This window comes from Manacus vitellinus, unplaced genomic scaffold (genome assembly GCF_001715985.3).
Source record: "Manacus vitellinus isolate BGI_N305 unplaced genomic scaffold, ASM171598v3 scaffold_13_pilon, whole genome shotgun sequence".
Classification (NCBI taxonomy): Eukaryota; Metazoa; Chordata; class Aves; order Passeriformes; family Pipridae; genus Manacus; species Manacus vitellinus.
In genome coordinates this window covers 15,280,889-15,298,015 of record NW_021938999.1, presented here as the reverse complement: position 1 = coordinate 15,298,015, position 17,127 = coordinate 15,280,889, and the positions used below count along the sequence as shown (strand labels likewise).

The window sequence follows — 17,127 nt, the reverse complement described above, 5'->3', positions numbered from 1 at the left end:
AAATATAGTCAGTGGTGCTGAGTAACCTGCTAGTTAAGTCCACTATTTGGGATGTGGAAGATGAGGACCTAAAGTCCATTTAAGCTTAGGGAATTGACTTGATAGCTGTACTTCCAATACAGACAGCCAAAATATTGGATTCCTGTTGTTGAAGTTGGGCCATTCTGCAACCACAATTCATGGAGCCTAGGAGAGGAGTAAAAACAGAGCAGGCATCCTAGGGTGAAATCCCCATGTTTCCATCCTTTATTCTGGAAGCCTGTAAATCACTGTTTCACAGAAACAGTTTGCTGGAGCAGTAACAGAAGTGTCCCAGGCTATGAAAGAGGACATTTCCTGCTTACTGTTTTATGCTGCAGCCCTATATATGCTATCTGTTGTGGATTCCAATTCAGATATCAAACAACTTATCTCTGTGTGAGGATCCTTGGCTGCCTGCTCAGCCATGTGAATTCTGTTCCTTAATTAGAGGAATTGAACAAGAAGAGTCAGTACATCATTCACAATGTCGAATCTGGACCCATAAATTATCAGCCAGTCAGTCCCAATTCCAATCTTTATCTTCCACTTCCCTTGCTTCATTGACACCAATTCACCCATGCTCCATCTCAGACCTTATCACCAGTACCCTTGGCTACATTCTCTTCCAGCTATCTCACCTTTCTCTTGCCGCTTTGCTTTCTAATTCTTTCTTCCATTGCTCCCTTTCTTCCTGACCCAGAGCTGCACTGACATTCTTCATGGGAATGTGGTTTCTGAAAGATGTCATAAAAGTTGTTTCACTTAGTTTTTTATAGAACACCCCACTTACTTGCTTAAAAGGTCCACAATCCAGCAGAGGAAGGCAAGCAAACCCATTTCCTATTTGTTTAGTGTTAATAGGCTATTTGATGTTTTCTTGTTGAAAACTGGGCAAGCCTCAGTTCCTATTCTACCCTACATCCCTTTGCCCATCCCCTCTCAGGGCTGCAAGTCATTATTGAAAGGCATATGATTCTGTATCAACATAAACCAGGAGCTCAATTTTATTTTTACCTTTGGCTCAGTCATCTAGTAAACAGCCTGTATTCAGTAAACAACATGGCCAATATGATAAAGGCACAGTTGGGGGCAAACAAAACTGGACAAAGGATTTCACTTAGAGGGTTTTAAATAGACATAATTTTCCAGTTAAAACATATCAAAACTTGTTCCTTAAAGATTTCCAGTGCTAAAGTTCAAAAGTGGAGAATGGAAAGAATGGCAGAGAATGGCAAAGAGTCAGGAAACCCCATGAGATCAACACAGTGTTAAATAGCCTACCAAGCCCTTCCTCCTCATCTGCTCTTCAGGATTGGCCACTTAATACCATAACAGTGGCCACTTAATTCCATAACAGCATTTTAAAGAGCTAAGGTGGAGAGCTGAAACTTACAGCCTCTGTGGTATTGGAGAAGAATCAAATACCATATAAGTCCTATAGCTATGTGATATTTCCAGCAAGTTGATGAATATCTTGAAACATTGTTGTTACAAAAGGAAGTAATTTATTTAACTTTCTTTTTCCCCTTCCATAATGTCTGGTTTATTAACCTCATTACATTTCCATAAATTATATCAGTATGAGAGGAAATGATTAATTGAAGATCGTTTCCTCAAAAACATTATTTCTGGTCATTAACAGCTTCAGCAAACTGCAGTGCCATGTAATCTAAACACATTATACTACTTTTAAATAGCCTCATGTTTTATTACTTTGCTCTAAAGTATTATGACCATAGAGCCCAGGAGGCATCATTACAAACATTCTACAACTACACCCTGAGTTTTCTCATTGCATACAGTTTGCTATTAAAAATTCTTGTCATGTCCTAGATGTTTTCCTTGATGAATAATAATGAGGTTTACAGAAAATTTCACAATTAAATTCATTAACTTCCCATATTGAGATGTTAGCAGCTGTTAGGATTTAAAATACAATTAAAAAAAAAAAAACAGTAAAAACTAAAAACCTACCAGGGATCCTTACGAAGATAGAGGTGTTGATGGAAATTTCCCAAATAGCGTACTAATATGGGGAAATTTTTTTTGAAGTGTTTATTTTTAAACACTTTAAGGGAGCCCAATTTCTAAACAAACAAAAAAAAAATTACTTAGCAATTAAGTGGGATTTTTTTCAGTAATTGTAATTCTTTTTTCTTTTTTTTTTTTTTTCCATGCTGTACAGATAACCCAAGTGGTCACACCCTGGAGGAAAAGATTATCTATGGAGTAGAGAATAGCAGCACTTTTCTTGAGTGCAGTCCAAAATCTCAGCGTGCCGTAGTCTACTGGCAATTCCAGAAGCAAAATGACGATCGCAAAGAAGAGGTACAGTAGAAAAAAATAAAGGGATGCAAATAATTTTCTCTATAAAGATAGACTTAAATCTGAGTCCTTCCCAAAATTATTTTAATTTAGCAGAATTTCTCTGCAATCTTATAATTTCCATTGTTCTTCAGCATATTATCACTCTTATTACCATAAAATCCTGTAAGTGCTCAATAGGTTTTACAGATTGTTACAGCAGAAAACATTCATATCCTCTCCTTGCTCAGACTCCCTTCAAAACACACTTGTTTTGCATTAGAGATACCAGAAATAGAAAAAGCTATCTTGTCACCTAAAACATCATACAAGGATTATATGAACTTGAATAGCACAAAAACCTTAAAATTGCCTTTGAGAAAAAGTTTAACTACACTCATTTAATTATACTATTTGACTGAAGCATAGTCTATCAGAATCATCCTACATACTGCATGCTCTAAGACTTTACTGCACATAAGACAGAGACAGAATGAAGAGCTGAGAACTGTAGTGGACACAAGAATGTGAAAAACAGTACATTTTTTTCATCAAAAACAATATTCATAGAGGCAAAAATACTGACCTTCCCTATTTGCTTTACTCTAAGTTGATACTTTATTTATCTCCTTCTCTTGTCACCAACATTCTTATGTTATTAATCGTCCAGGTTTTCAAGTCGTGTCACTATCAAACTAGGTCACACATCTTAAGAGAAGAATCTGCTCTGGTAGGTAGAGAGGTCAAGCTAGGAAACAGAACCTTGTTTTTTGCATTGAAGTATTTTTAAATACATATATTTAAAGCATTTTCTAAATAGTTACATTATCGCCTTTAAATATTTTTGTTTTGTTTGCATAAGTAGTAAATTATTAAGAATTTATTCTCAGTGAAGAGAACAGCAAAAAGGTTTGTTCCCTTTCTGTCTGCATCCACATGTGCATTCAGAAAATGTAGTTACATGTCATGAATTAATTCAGAAAAATACATTATTTTGAAAAGCTGCTTTTCGAATATTAAAATTTTCGTATTTAACTCTTATTTGTTTCTTTGTAAATTTCCCACTTATGCAGAATCCACTTCTATGCATAAGGGCTTTTGTAGTAAGGAACAATAGGAAGACAGAGAACCTTTCCCGTAAATGGATCTAGGTTTGACCAAAAGATAATGATAAATGTGACCTCAGTAATACAACCACATGGATCCATGCTGACTCTGCTGATTACAGGCTAGGGTCTTCTGTAATTTTACCAGCAAATCCATCTAACAGAGACAGCTCTTTATTCAGCAGCAGCAAGGACTAAGGAGTAAATTCCTAATTCCCCAAAGTCTTTGCAGGACATTGGTTTTTCCAGAGTATTTGAGGCTTTCATAACTACAGATTAATGGCAGAGGGTTTTCCATTTTTGTGAGTTCGTGAATTTTTGGCCAAGTTTTACCATTGAAAGGAGCGGTACTAAGGAGCTAGTATGGTTAGAGGATAATGGGGCACGTATACGAAAGACAACTGTTGAAATTACCAATTTTTTCCAATACAGATAAAAGTGGGTGATCACATGATCCGGACAGAACAGGGCCTATTGCTACGAAGTCTCCACCGGAGAGACTCTGGTGTTTATTTCTGCCATGCTGTGGAGCATGGCTTCATGCAAACTCTACTCAAAGTGACCCTGGAAGTGATTGATACTGACCACCTGGAAGAGCTGCTCCACAAAGAAGAGGATGGCGATGCCTCCAAGATCAAGGATGCTACCAACAGCATGACCCCCAGTCAAAAGATCTGGTACAGAGACTTCATGCAGTTAATCAACCACCCCAATCTCAACACAATGGATGAGTTCTGTGAGCAGGTTTGGAAAAGAGACCGCAAACAGCGCCGGCAAAGGCCTGCCAACGCGCAGGTGAACACAAATAAGTGGAAGCACCTACAGGAGAATAAAAAAGGTAGGAACAGGAGGACCCATGAATTTGAGAGGGCACCACGGAGTGTCTGAGCTTCATTACCTCTAGGAACCTCATCCAAGTAGAAACTTGTATAGACAGATAACTGGAAAAAAATGCAATATTCATGAACTTTTTCATGGCATTATGTGGATGTTTACAAGAGTGGAAAGTTCAAACAATTTCCACTAGGTTTAAATAAAATCCATTTCTAACTTTCCTAGCAATTCCTTCCTCTCTGCTCTGATTCTAAGATCAGAAAGACCAGAGTTTCAAGGATGATAACTCACTCGGACCTAACTTACTGTTCAAAAAGTTCTACAAGTATTCAACAGGCAAGTTTTGCTTTCTCTTTTGCCAGAGATATAAACAAAATGCTGTATTTCATGCTGTCATCTTACAGAAAAGAAAAACAACCCCCACCTTTCATCATCAGCACCACCATTTCTAGACTTATATATAAAACTGCATGAACTCATTAAGCTGATGAACGTCTAAACACGTGATCGGACACAAGGATTTTGTTCGTTTTGTCTACCAGTTCTCCTGTTTATATGTGCTAGAAGAGGAAAAACAATACTGAATGAGATTGATTGTGGAAATCTGAACAACATAAGCCATCCATCATCTGGAAGAAAAAAAAATGTGGAGTACACTGGCCTACTACTGATGACTTCTTTCCGCTTTGATCTAAAGATGTATTTTATTAAAACTATAATTTAAATGTACCATGAAAAATATGCAGCAAACATTAGCTCCTTTCTAAAATAGATTAGGCTTTTTGTCTTAGAAATATTGGTTTAGAGGAAAAAAAGACAACTTCCAATTATGAGCTGCTTTACTCTTTTGTTTGGAAAAACTTCTAGGGGAGCTAGTCACACTGCAGTTAACCTCCTCCCCTCTCAGTAATCTATATGACATGTAACTTCAAAGCAATTTTAAAACTAAGCTATTTTAACATGAAAGTCACTGTATAGCATGGAAGTATTCTGCCTTCTGTTCTTCTAAGTATGGTATTTGAAATTATTCAACTTGTCTAATACCTAATAGATTGAACCAATGAAGAGGAGAGCATTGATTTTCAGTTGTATATTTTTTTTTAATTAAAAAAATACAAGTAGCATTAAAATATCCTCTACTAATTACACTCTTGCTTTCTTGGTTCATATTTGTGAATGCTAATATTTAAATACTGTGGCTCATAAACTGTCATATACCCATGAGCAAAGCTCATATTCAGTTTAAGGAGTTGTGTTCCCAGCTCTGTGGTAGAAATATGTCCTCACTACTGATTCTCAGTGCTCCATTCTTTCTGTGGGCCAGATCACCCAAATGCAAAGAACCAGCACTAAATAGTAACCTCAAAGCCCCATTTTAAGATCTGAGGGACAGTTTTATCTGTGGGTGAAATCTGCTGCAGTAGTCAATTGGTGAAATTCAGCTTAAGACTAGTATAATTTGGTCCAGCACTTCTGTCTTATTCTATATACAGGAGAGCAACAGGGTAAACCAGATAATGTACTTGCACCATAAGTGTCAGTTTAGGGTTATAAGTAGTGGATTTATTCACCTCAGCACAGATGTGCCTTTGGTCCCCAGTTCTATGGTGTCCAGTTCTTTTGAGATCATCTTTCTCCAGCCTCCCATATTTTATCTTGGTAGAGTCTGTAAATGACATAATTTCAAATAATGTCATTGTGGGGAAAATTACTAGAACAAAATCCTTAGTATGCTAAAGGAGCTTTTATATAAAAGTGTGTCTGCACTGATGACTGATCTGTTTTGTTGTTATTCACACCAGGTTGTTTAATTTATCTATTGCTACACTATCAATCAGGCTTACCAGATACAATATAACACAACTGCTGTGAAAGCTTCTCTCACAATATGCCCAAGTCTCCTTGCCTCTCACTGATTCGAGTATCCCTCTGCTTAGCGAAGTCTTGACTTCTCGCCTCCATAGCAATTGGATTTTCACTAAGCCCAGTTACTTTGGTCCCCTTTGAATCCTTTGCAGGGGTTGAACTGGCAAGATTTTTTGTCATTTAATTCTTTAGCAAAAAAATCATTGAATAGACCAGGACAAGGCTGTATGGCCATGATTTAAGAAAGCAATTGGGAATTTAGTTTTAAAGCAACTTTAAGTCTCTCTTATGTTTAACCTGACTCTTCTGAACTTCAGTATGTTGTTAAATTCTCATTCTTTCATGATGTGCTGAATAGGGATGGATTAAAACACATGTTCAGCTGTGTGCTTATATGTACAGTAGTATTAATGTTTCAGCTCAGTTTATGATTAATTTCTGAGCATTGTTGTCAACTGAATTATTTAATCATGGAACATTCTTTAGCCTTTTATGTAGGGCTATTTTGTACCATCTAGTTACTACAATCCTTTTCCTTACAAAAGGAAGCAGTTTTAAAATGAACCTCAGAGAATTCAGTGGGAAAAATACAAATTGATTTCAATAGATCCTAAATACCTTTGTTTCTTTTTTTACATATTAATGGAATTGCTATGTAACTTTTTTCTCTACCATGCTCATAGCAACTGGTTCTATAGCAACTTGCTGCAAAAAATCAAACCAAAACCAACCTCTTTCGCAATGCCTGAAGAAGAAACATATTAAATTAAGACAGAATTCTAAAATATGTTTTTCTATACTGAGAAAGATAATCTGTGGGAAGAAAGTACAGAAGTTGCAATGTTTTTATCATAATCAGGCAGTCTCATTGGACAATTGATATAATCAGATCTTACAAACTTCAGTCCAATCCTCATAGACATGAGTATTCTTGTTTAAGACTTTTGTATTTGCTTATATAAAGAAGAGGTCAGAAGATCAAGCCAGCAGTGGAAATTTTTGGGGTTTAGGTTCATATTATGGTCAAGTTATAGCAATGTTTAATATTGACGTGAAATGAAGTTTGTTTCAAAAAACATAGGCCTTGAGGAATTAATGTATAGAAAGATGCCCTGCAGCTTCATTAAGATTCATATCCCCATTTGTGTCATTATTATTATTTAAAGCACCATAAGGTTTGAAAATAAAGATTAAAACAGTATTTCTGTAAATTGTCAATAAAACCCTCTAAGCCTCTAGTTACAGACTTTAGAAAAAATAAAGTAAAATGTTGTGTTTAAGCTGGAGAGAAATAAAGGATTTCATTTATAACCAGAAAAATCTATTTTGTTTTGCTGTAAGATATACATCTGCAAGGAACAAAAATACATTGAATCTTTTTCTTACTCATCTACACTTTGCACTTGCACGGATCACTGAAATGGGAATTTGTTAAATGGCTCCTGAAAACTGTATGGTTATGTTAAACTATAACATCAAACTGAGAAAATGTGCGTCTTTGCAGAACAAAGTTAAATCTTCATGACCCAATAAAGTTACTATGTAAAAAAAATAAAATTAAATTAAATGCATGTGAATGCGCATTTACTGTTCCTTTTTATGTATTATTTAGTGAATATCAATGGTATGTGTTTAATAGTTCAGTTTTTGCTACCTACACATTAGTCAAAAGAGATGTAAATATTTTTGACTAGATAAGGAGGTACAGTGTAAAGTACTGTTATCTAGAGGTACTCCATTTCGGTGTGTTCAGCAAAATACTAAAATGCAAGATTTTGCCACACAGGTGATAAGGTGGTTTATTTGCTATATCAGTGTCTAAGTTTTGCGCTTATTTAAACGCATTCCTCACTGGGTAGTAAATAATTCTGCTTCTGTATTTATCACTTCAATTCATATGGGAACTAGAAAACTGGAGAGAAAAAAAATGTAATGAAACTGCTGCTGTAAATTATTTCTTTTAGCATGTATTCAGTTGTTAAATAAACATTTCTTCCAAATATTTGAAGTTTGCTGTCTTGACTGTTTACAAGGAAACGTGCCCTGTAACCTTCATGAGCATATGGAGTGCATTGTTGCCAATATAATGCTATCAATGTATATGAGCTCTGTGTCTCAGGCCAGAAGGATGGCTATTTTAATTAATGGGAGGGTTTGTTTCTTTTTTGAAGACTACAAACTAATAATGCTGAAATGAAAGGTATGAACTTATGTTCAGCCTGTCTTTTGACACAACTGCTGGGCTTTTGTGCAGATAAAACCACACATTTACACACTCCCACCCTCCACTCTGCCCATGAACCAAACTGTAAATCAGCCTGGAAACCATGTGAATGTGAGCAAGTTGCTGTACTTGATGAACTTTCATTCTGTGCAATGCTAATGGCTTAGGACAGCTATGCTGCTTTCTTTTGGAACTGGCTTGCACAGACAGCAAGTAGAATAAATCAGGTTCTATCTGTTAGCAATATACCCTTGTATCCTTAGGTAAACTTAGCAGCTGTTTGAAAGTGCTTAGGGGCTCTATCTAAAAATAATATGCCAAGGCACTAAGCACTGTGCAAACAGCTAATAAGATAAATGCTGTCCTGGAAAGCATGAAGTTTAAATACACAGACAAGAAGCAGAGAAAAGAAAGTATCATTATTTTCATTTGGCAAATACAGAATTGGAGACACCTCCAGCAGTACTTAGTTGTCACTAATCCATTCAGCTTCACCCATGTTCCTTTCTTTAAAGCCAGGATACAGGAGTCCAGTTCAAAAAGATGTTGTAAGGATATTTTATTGTTACTACTGTCTTCTGAAAACGAAAATAAGCCCTCAACAGCAGCCAAGAAACTCAGTGGGTTACAAAAGATACCTGCAAATAAAAGAAGGACAAAATGAATATGGCAAGCCATGAATCTGCAAACTGTAAAAACAGTAATTTTGTTTTTCTGTGTCCAGTGAATGGATTATAAATACCCACAGAGGAAGATCCTTTTTTCTGAATGGTACCAGGCTATGTCCTTTGCTAGAATTCCCCTCAGAGCACAGCTAAACTGAGTGTCCTCTGTTACTACTCTGTACATTGCCAGTAGTGTACAATGCCTAGGGGCAACCTTCTTTGACACTGAGTAGGAAGAAAGAAGAAACATTTGGGATTTAATACCTATTTGTTCTCACGCATATATACCTAGATAGATAGATAGATATACACATACATTGAAACAGACAACTTTCACTGAGGTGAAATCCTCTTTTCTCTGAAGCATTTAAGGCTCTGTGTGTAATTCTAGTACATCTCTGAATATGTTTGGCAGCTTCAGCTATAAATTGTTATAGATGTTTCCTCTGTAAAGACTGAAACACACTATTCTGTTTCCTTACAGGTCACATTCACTGAGCTCCCCATCAAACATCCATTTAATAGGAGGAAAAGTTATGTTTTTTCCAAAGCATAAAACAAAAGGACTATTATTCCTAGAATGCTGAGTAACAGGATACAAGTAGATCAGAGTATTAGTGATCCAGCCAGTTTCTTTGCTCCCCATAAATACTCATGTGAAAGGTTGGAGGAGCTTCATAGAAAAACTGGAAGCTGTGGAGAACAGGCCTTATTTGAGACCTTTTTGTCCTGGAATTTATCAAGGGTTGACATTTTGGAGAACTTCAGGATGATTTGAGCTAAATCCCAAAGCTCTGGTGAAGCAATATCCAAATGGAAAAACTTCCATTTAGGTTAAGAAAGCAAACTCCCTTTCTCTCTTAGCAATTTTTCACCCCTTCAGAAAATGGGTTTCTTCTTGCCTCAATATTACAGAAAGGTCATTATATAGTTTCTATAGTCCATATTGAAGGCTAATATCTTCTTCAACACACATGGGGAACCCCATTTCTGAGCAGCCCTCCCTGAGCTGCTTTGTGTCCAGGCACTCCAGTCAGACTAGTATGCAGTCTACTCTTGCCACATCTGCTAGTACTAGATCTAAATATGTCCTGTTCTCATCCACAGGTATAAAATTAGGATTTAGTAGGCAGTAAAAAGCATGTCTTCGTTGAACTATGAGGTATAATGCAAGAAGATATCTGTCAGGGAGTCACAAGGGATGACAAATTCCTGGTCCAGGGGTAGTGAGGGTGTCAGGGCAGGACCTAACAGCCAGAACCTGTCCCCTGCATCCAGGACAGGGCAGACCAGGGGGCAGCTGGGGCAGCTCCAGCCCCAGGCTTCAACCATATCCCTGGAGATGGAGCATCAGCGTGCAGGTGGACCTGGCTTGGTGTGGCCCATGGGCAGGGTTGTGTGGGGCAGGAGATGGCATCCTGCAGCCTCTCTGAGGCAAGCACTGATGGCCCCAGGGGCTGGAGTGGGGTCCCGGGCCATGGGCAGAGCGGGAGGAGCTCTAGAGTGGGCAGGGGCATTAGGGTCTCCAGTCAAGTGAGCTGAAGCCTGGTGTTTGCAGCTAAGGAGGCTCAAACCATCCTTCTTGAGTTGCTTCCAATCAGCTGAGGTCATTTATCTTCTAGATTTAGAGTCAGTTCCCTGCCTTCTGAAAGCCTACAAAAAACCAACAGTACCTTAACAGCACAACTCAGTTCCAGTTTGGCTGACCTAGTTTAGTGGACACTGAAAAAAAAAAAAGGGTAAAATGTACACCTAAACAGTTACTCAGAATTAATGTGCACAGGGTTGTAACACCTTTTCTTTGAGCAGAAAAGCCCTCATGAAAATAAGGATCTAGGCCTTCTCTCCATACACGAGCCTGCTGTGTCTGCCCATGCACAACCATGTACCACCAAGCTGCCTCTGAGGCACTTGGAACGGATTTGAAGGATGAATCTAATTTCATGAACAAGCCCAATACTTTTTCAGGCCATTCCACCTTACAGCCTGGTGTAAATTAAATTTGATAGTCTGCCCTGGGAACAAAACTCCTCTTTGCGCCTCTCAACATGGGGTAATGCTGTAGCCTGTATTAATTTCAAGCTATATCCAAATATATTATATTCATTTCTCTGTGTGTGTCATGGTCAGCTTTTCTTGTAAGTTTGTTAACAGTGTTAACATGAATTATGATTGTTTATGCAGAAGCAAATGGAAATGCATGTTTCTGCATGGGAAAAGGATAGAGACTATAGTAATTCTGTTAGATCTAGTACATCAAGTAAATATCAAATATGACTTGAACTTCTCATTTCTTGCTATAGCTAGGGGCAGGAGAGGAAAAGAGCAAACAAAAGAAATACAGACATTTCAGCTATGTTTTGCAATGACCAGCCCCTTAAACCCTTTAGTTTCACATGTCACTTTTTTTCTCGGTTTGTAGCACTACATAGAAAAAAATGCATTCCTATAAACTCTGCTTTCACTGAACAATACCACATTGAATAGCTCCATAAACCAGAACAAACAGACAAACTGTGCCAGATCCTCTGAAGAAGGCTTAACTTTCCTCTTCTGTTTGTTATTTTATTATTTTAGTAGGGCCACTGCTACTCTTTTCGTTAGTGTTTTGTCAGCACTTTTATTCTAAAGCTCAATTTTTAGGGCTTAGTAATTTTGTCTATGGTATTTTACTACAGGTTAAAGATTTTAAATATCAGCTTTTAATCAACAAATCATTTTACAGTACTTGAAAGAAAATTGCTAAAGTGTGATCAAAGTTCCATTTTGAAAACAAACCAAAATATGTTAGAACTTTAGCCATGTCAGGTGGTTGTTTCACTGACTGCACCACAAAAAAATTATGAGCTGAGTAAAGCTCGGTGAGCAAAACAAAAAGCTTCCTACTTTACTGGACTACGTGTTTGTTTTTGAAACATCTGTGTGTTTATCAGAGGTCCTGAATGAGACATCAACTTAAACACGTTCTTGTGTAATTATTCACGACTTAATCACTCTTGCTGTTCCTAAGGTAAGTCTTGGAGTAGAATGTTTTCTTGCTTCGTACCTTAGTCTCTTCATTTAAGTTGATTTTTAATTGTTGTTCTATATGAAGTTAATGTAGGCTCAACTCTTGCCCCAGTTTAACAGTTGTCTGATATCCAGTACAGAAAAAAAAGACTGCTTCTGCTGTTTTGCATACTAGATAGTTAAGGAGAAGTGATCTTTTTTGTTCTGTGGTATTTGAAATTTAAGGACAGAACTGATTAGAGCACTGTGGAATTTTCCCCCATATTTCCCTTTATTAATGAAATATGTGCACACACCATTCTTATAAACATGCCAGTGCTTCTAGAAATCAACAAGTTGTATTTTTTGTCGTTAATGCTAACCAGTATACTCAGCTAGATCCTCACCCAAATAAATAAAGCTGTGTGCTCCGCCACTGTTTTTGTTGACTGGAATCTATCAAACGGTCAGGGCACTGAAAGGTATGAATTTCAATCCTTGTGCTATTCGCTATGGCTCAAAATGTTAGTTATGAAAGCTAAACAGTTTGATGCCATTGTAAAGCATTGGAATATAACAGGGCTTCAAACTATGATAAATGTTTCACATATTATACATCTCTGTGATCTTCCCTAGCTGGAGGGGGAGAAACGACTGAATGTAGAAAATTTAAACTATTTATAGCTAAGTTCACTGTTGCGTGTCAAAATAGCAGACATAATGCAGCTGAAAAAATCTTTGGACACTGAGTGGAACACAGGCACACTCAGCATATAATGGTTCTTTGTCTCCAAGAAATTCTCCTGTTTGGCATTCACTGTGCCTCGACAATATGTTGGCAATTGTACATACTGTTTCCTGACAGAAAAGCATTTCTGCAAATATTTTGAACTATTGTTAATGCTAAGTCCTTTTTTGTAGCTCTTGCATCAGGAAGAAGCTGAAACCTTAAGTTAAGGCTCCAGGGATAGTTCCAGGTATGGTGCCCTTACAAATTATAGTTCGCATCTAATCTCTGTGTAAATCATGGCAAATCTTTCTATGACCACTAAAAAGGTTATAGATGGGCTCTGAACAGAAATGAAAAATACCAGAACATAATATCTGGATGCTTTTTATTTAGAAAAAAAAAAAAAGAAAAAAATTATCATTTTAATATTAATAGGAAACTAGATCAAAAAATGCAATCTCTATTCAAGTCTCACTGTTTTCCATAATTGTTCTGCTTTATTTTTAAACACATTGTTTTCTATTTGTCACAAGTATGAATGTTACTTCTATTACAGGCATTGAAAACTTTTGAGTTCCTTGCAAGCCAGTTAAAAATGAACATCACTAAGAAGGGAAATGCTTATCAAGTCCATAAAATGGACTGTATAGCTGCTAAACCTTGGCTCTTAGACTAGTTGGGTCAGTTAGATTTATATAGTAGAACCAGCAGATATATATCACAAAGAGGTAATGTGATCTGTTGAGGAATACTTATTCATTTTCTCAAGGCAACGCAGTGTACTATTATTTCCCCCTTAAGCTGCCTTGCCAAAATGGAACTTAGTTTAACAGTGCAAAGGAACTGCATCCCTACTGCTTTATTCTAGTGACTTCTGGCAGGTAGATGGTCCTGAATGAAATCTGCCATATTTTACCTCTGTCACTCCTTAAAGTCAGCATTTTAACCCAACTACAGAAATCTCCAAAAGGATTTATCCAAATCATCACAATGGTATTAGAACTACAGCGCTAAAAGAATTAGAATTACATAATATTTCCCTAGCAAATATAAGAAGTGGTTACAATTACTGGTAACCTCTAAAGACCTAGTTTTGTATTTGAAGGATAAAGGGGTACATGCACGTGCACTGAGCTCTTCTAGTTCATTTGAGTATTACAGGCATAATGAACTGCTAAAAATCAGGAAAGTTCTTGGAAATGAGTGAAATCTGCTTCCGTCATAGCTCTTGGAAATTCCACCATTATCTTTAATGCAATGGGATCAAGCCAGGATTTGCATTTCCTGCCATGAGTCACTAAAAGCAATGGCTTGAGGCATTCAGGCCTGTATGGAAACCCGTTTTGGTGAATAGAAGGGGGTGCAGAAACAGCAGTGCATTTCTAGTATCATCAAGCTGCTATAGAGAGGACATGTTTTAGCACTGATTTTACATTTGAATTTTAATTATAACATCTAGAAATAAAAAAATTTATCTCCCTACTTGTTTTACTTAAAAGTTTACATTTCTCTTCTCATCCTGGAATTATGTGTCAGTCTGTGGTCACTTGGAAAGGTGACTGACAACACCAGATAATGACTCCCCAGATCTCTGCAGAAGATCTCGATATTTAAAATAGACTTGCAGGAGAAAACTAAATAGAACTGTCAGTTTTTCATGTAAACACCTCTAGGGAGTATAAACTTCTAGTATTACCAAAACGGATATTTTCACATCATAAAAAGACCTCAGTCTGAATTTTAAGCCAAGTGTTTCAAGTCTGGGTTTTCTTTTTTCAGTATCTTTCCTGGAATGATGCTTTACAACAATGGATTAATATAGAAACTACAACACTAGTCTAAAAAATCATTGTGTGTCATTTAGTTCCATGTTTCAGAAAAGAAGTACCAGCTACCTCAAATGAAGGTGTAAACTGTTCATCCATCAGCAGTAATGAGATAACCTGCTCACAGGGGATCAGTGTTGGGCCCAGTTCTGTTTAATATCTTTATCGATGATTTAGATGAGGGGATTGAGTCCACCATCAGTAAATGTGCAGATGACACCAAGCTGAGGGGGAGTGTCGATCAGCTGGAAGGCAGGAGGGCTCTGCAGAGGCACCTGGACAGGCTGGAGAGTTGGGCTGATTCCAACGGGATGAGGTTCAACAAGGCCAAGTACCGGGTCCTGCACTTTGGCCACAACAACCCCCTGCGGTGCAACAGGCTGGGGGCAGAGTGGCTGGAGAGCAACCAGGCAGAGAGGGACCTGGGAGTTTGGATTGATAGGAAGCTGAACATGAGCCGGCAGTGTGCCCAGGTGGCCAAGAAGGCCAATGGCATCCTGGCCTGTATCAGGAACAGTGTGGCCAACAGGTCCACAGAAGTGATTCTTCCCCTGTACTCAGCGCTGGTGAGGCCACACCTGGAGTGCTGTGTCCAGTTCTGGGCCCCTCAGTTCAGGAAGGACATTGAGGGGCTGGAGCAGGTCCAGAGAAGAGCAACAAGGCTGGTGAAGGGACTTGAGCCCAAGTCCTATGAGGAGAGGCTGAGGGAGCTGGGGCTGTTCAGCCTGGAGAAGAGGAGGCTCAGAGGAGACCTCATCACTCTCTACAACTCCCTGAAAGGAGGTTGTAGCCAGGTGGGGGTTGGTCTCTTCTCCCAGGCAGCGATCAGCAAGACAAGAGGGCACGGTCTTCAGCTCTGCCAGGGAAGGTTTAGAGTAGATATTAGGAAGAAATTCTTTACAGAGAGGGTAATCAGACATTGGAATGGGCTGCTCAGGGAAGTGGTGGATTCTCTGTCCCTGGAGGTTTTTAAGACAAGACTGGATGTGGCATCTAGGGCCATGGTCTAGTAACCACAGTGGTAGTGGATCAAGGGTTGGACTTGATGATTTCAGAGTCCCTTCCAACCCAGCAGATTCTATGATTCTATGATTTTCTGAACTTGATATCTGATAAATTCATATAATGGCACCCCTTTAGTTTTACTGGGACAGTCCTAGAGTAATCAGTCTATAGTCACCCTCTGTTTGTCTCTTTCAAATAATTACATTAGAAGATTCACTTAGACATTGGTTTCTACCACACACAGAGCAGTTCCAAAGTTTAATTACTTATGAAGTTTGCTAATTGCATTCTGTCTGTCTGATATTCTCTATGTAATTCTGCTTAGGTTAAATGATAATTTGTTTTTTTGTTTTAACATCAATAACAATTGTTGTAGTTTAACTACTGTTCTGCTTCAAACTGAATAATCTGATTCTTTAATATAAGACCCTAAGGTACACTCTTATGTCTTCATGTTGAGAAGTATTTTGCAAGTAAACAGATAAATATAAATATAAGATATTAAAATGTCAATAGTGCCTAAAGAGGTATTTAGAAGTACTACGTAGTACTCAATACTAGTTTTTATTTACTGCTGTATAAAGATCATAAAAGGATTTATGATTAATAATAGTTACACAATAATACAATACACAAATAAGAAGATGACCTGTAACAAAATTGTGATTACAGCCTAGAGAAAGAAAGAGTAGGTCAATGCTATAGTCAGATGGGAAGAAGCACCAGACAATACTAAGAAACTACTGATTAGTCTAATAAGCAATTGCTTTGGTGCAACAACTAACCAGCTGTTGCTGAGCATTGTATTATGAAATGAGGAAAATGCAAAAGACATTTTCACTGAAGACTCTGAGAAAACCAATTGCGCAGCTGAAAGTCTGTAGAACAATGCAAAAAAATAGGATTATACTTCTTCTATCATTATCCATTTTATTTTTATAAGCATGATGGGAAACCAATTATGATGACAGCTGTGATAAGTCTTCTTTAAAAATCGTACTGATTATGTCTTGTTTCAGATTCCCCATATGAGGAATAACTAGAAAGAAAAATAAATCTGATCCTTCATGCACAGTACAGCATAGTGTCTTCCTAATTCAGTCTAACAGCTCTCTAAAAACAACTGAATTCAGTGAATAATCAAATTAAAACTATATTTATGAGTAACAACTTTGTTTCTAGAAATATGATTTGCATCCCTAGAATAATTAGAATTATTTTATGCTGCTTATTATATGCATTGCTCTTCCTACATTAGTAACTTTCAAAATACATTGTTTTGTGTATGAACTTTTGTGTCTTCCATGATGGGGGTGAAGGTTGCAGTGGATGTCAGCGTATATATGTGAACATTTAGCACATTGCCCACAATCAGAATTCAGAATTGGAGTGAAATAACAGATGACTGAAAGAGGAAAGACGTCTGTATATATTTGAAACCACAGTGATTATTTATCTTGGCATTTGTTCGTTACTAGTAGATTAAAAGTACCTTTTCCATAAAAAGTAAAATTATTTTTTAAACAAAACTGAAGAGTTATTTATTAGATCCTTATCA

At 37.4% G+C, this 17,127-nt stretch overlaps 1 protein-coding gene across 1 annotated transcript in view; it reads left to right on the top strand.

The window, feature by feature from the left end:
* Positions 1–5,411, top strand: part of SEMA3A (semaphorin 3A) — a 164,291-nt gene extending 158,880 nt beyond the window's left edge. The window contains exons 16-17 of the mRNA XM_018068111.2: positions 2,207–2,349; positions 3,864–5,411. Of these exons, the coding sequence (XP_017923600.1) occupies positions 2,207–2,349; positions 3,864–4,319 (599 nt within the window). The 3' untranslated portion in view covers positions 4,320–5,411. The remainder of the gene's footprint in view (positions 1–2,206; positions 2,350–3,863) is intronic.
* The last annotated feature ends 11,716 nt before the right edge of the window (positions 5,412–17,127 follow it).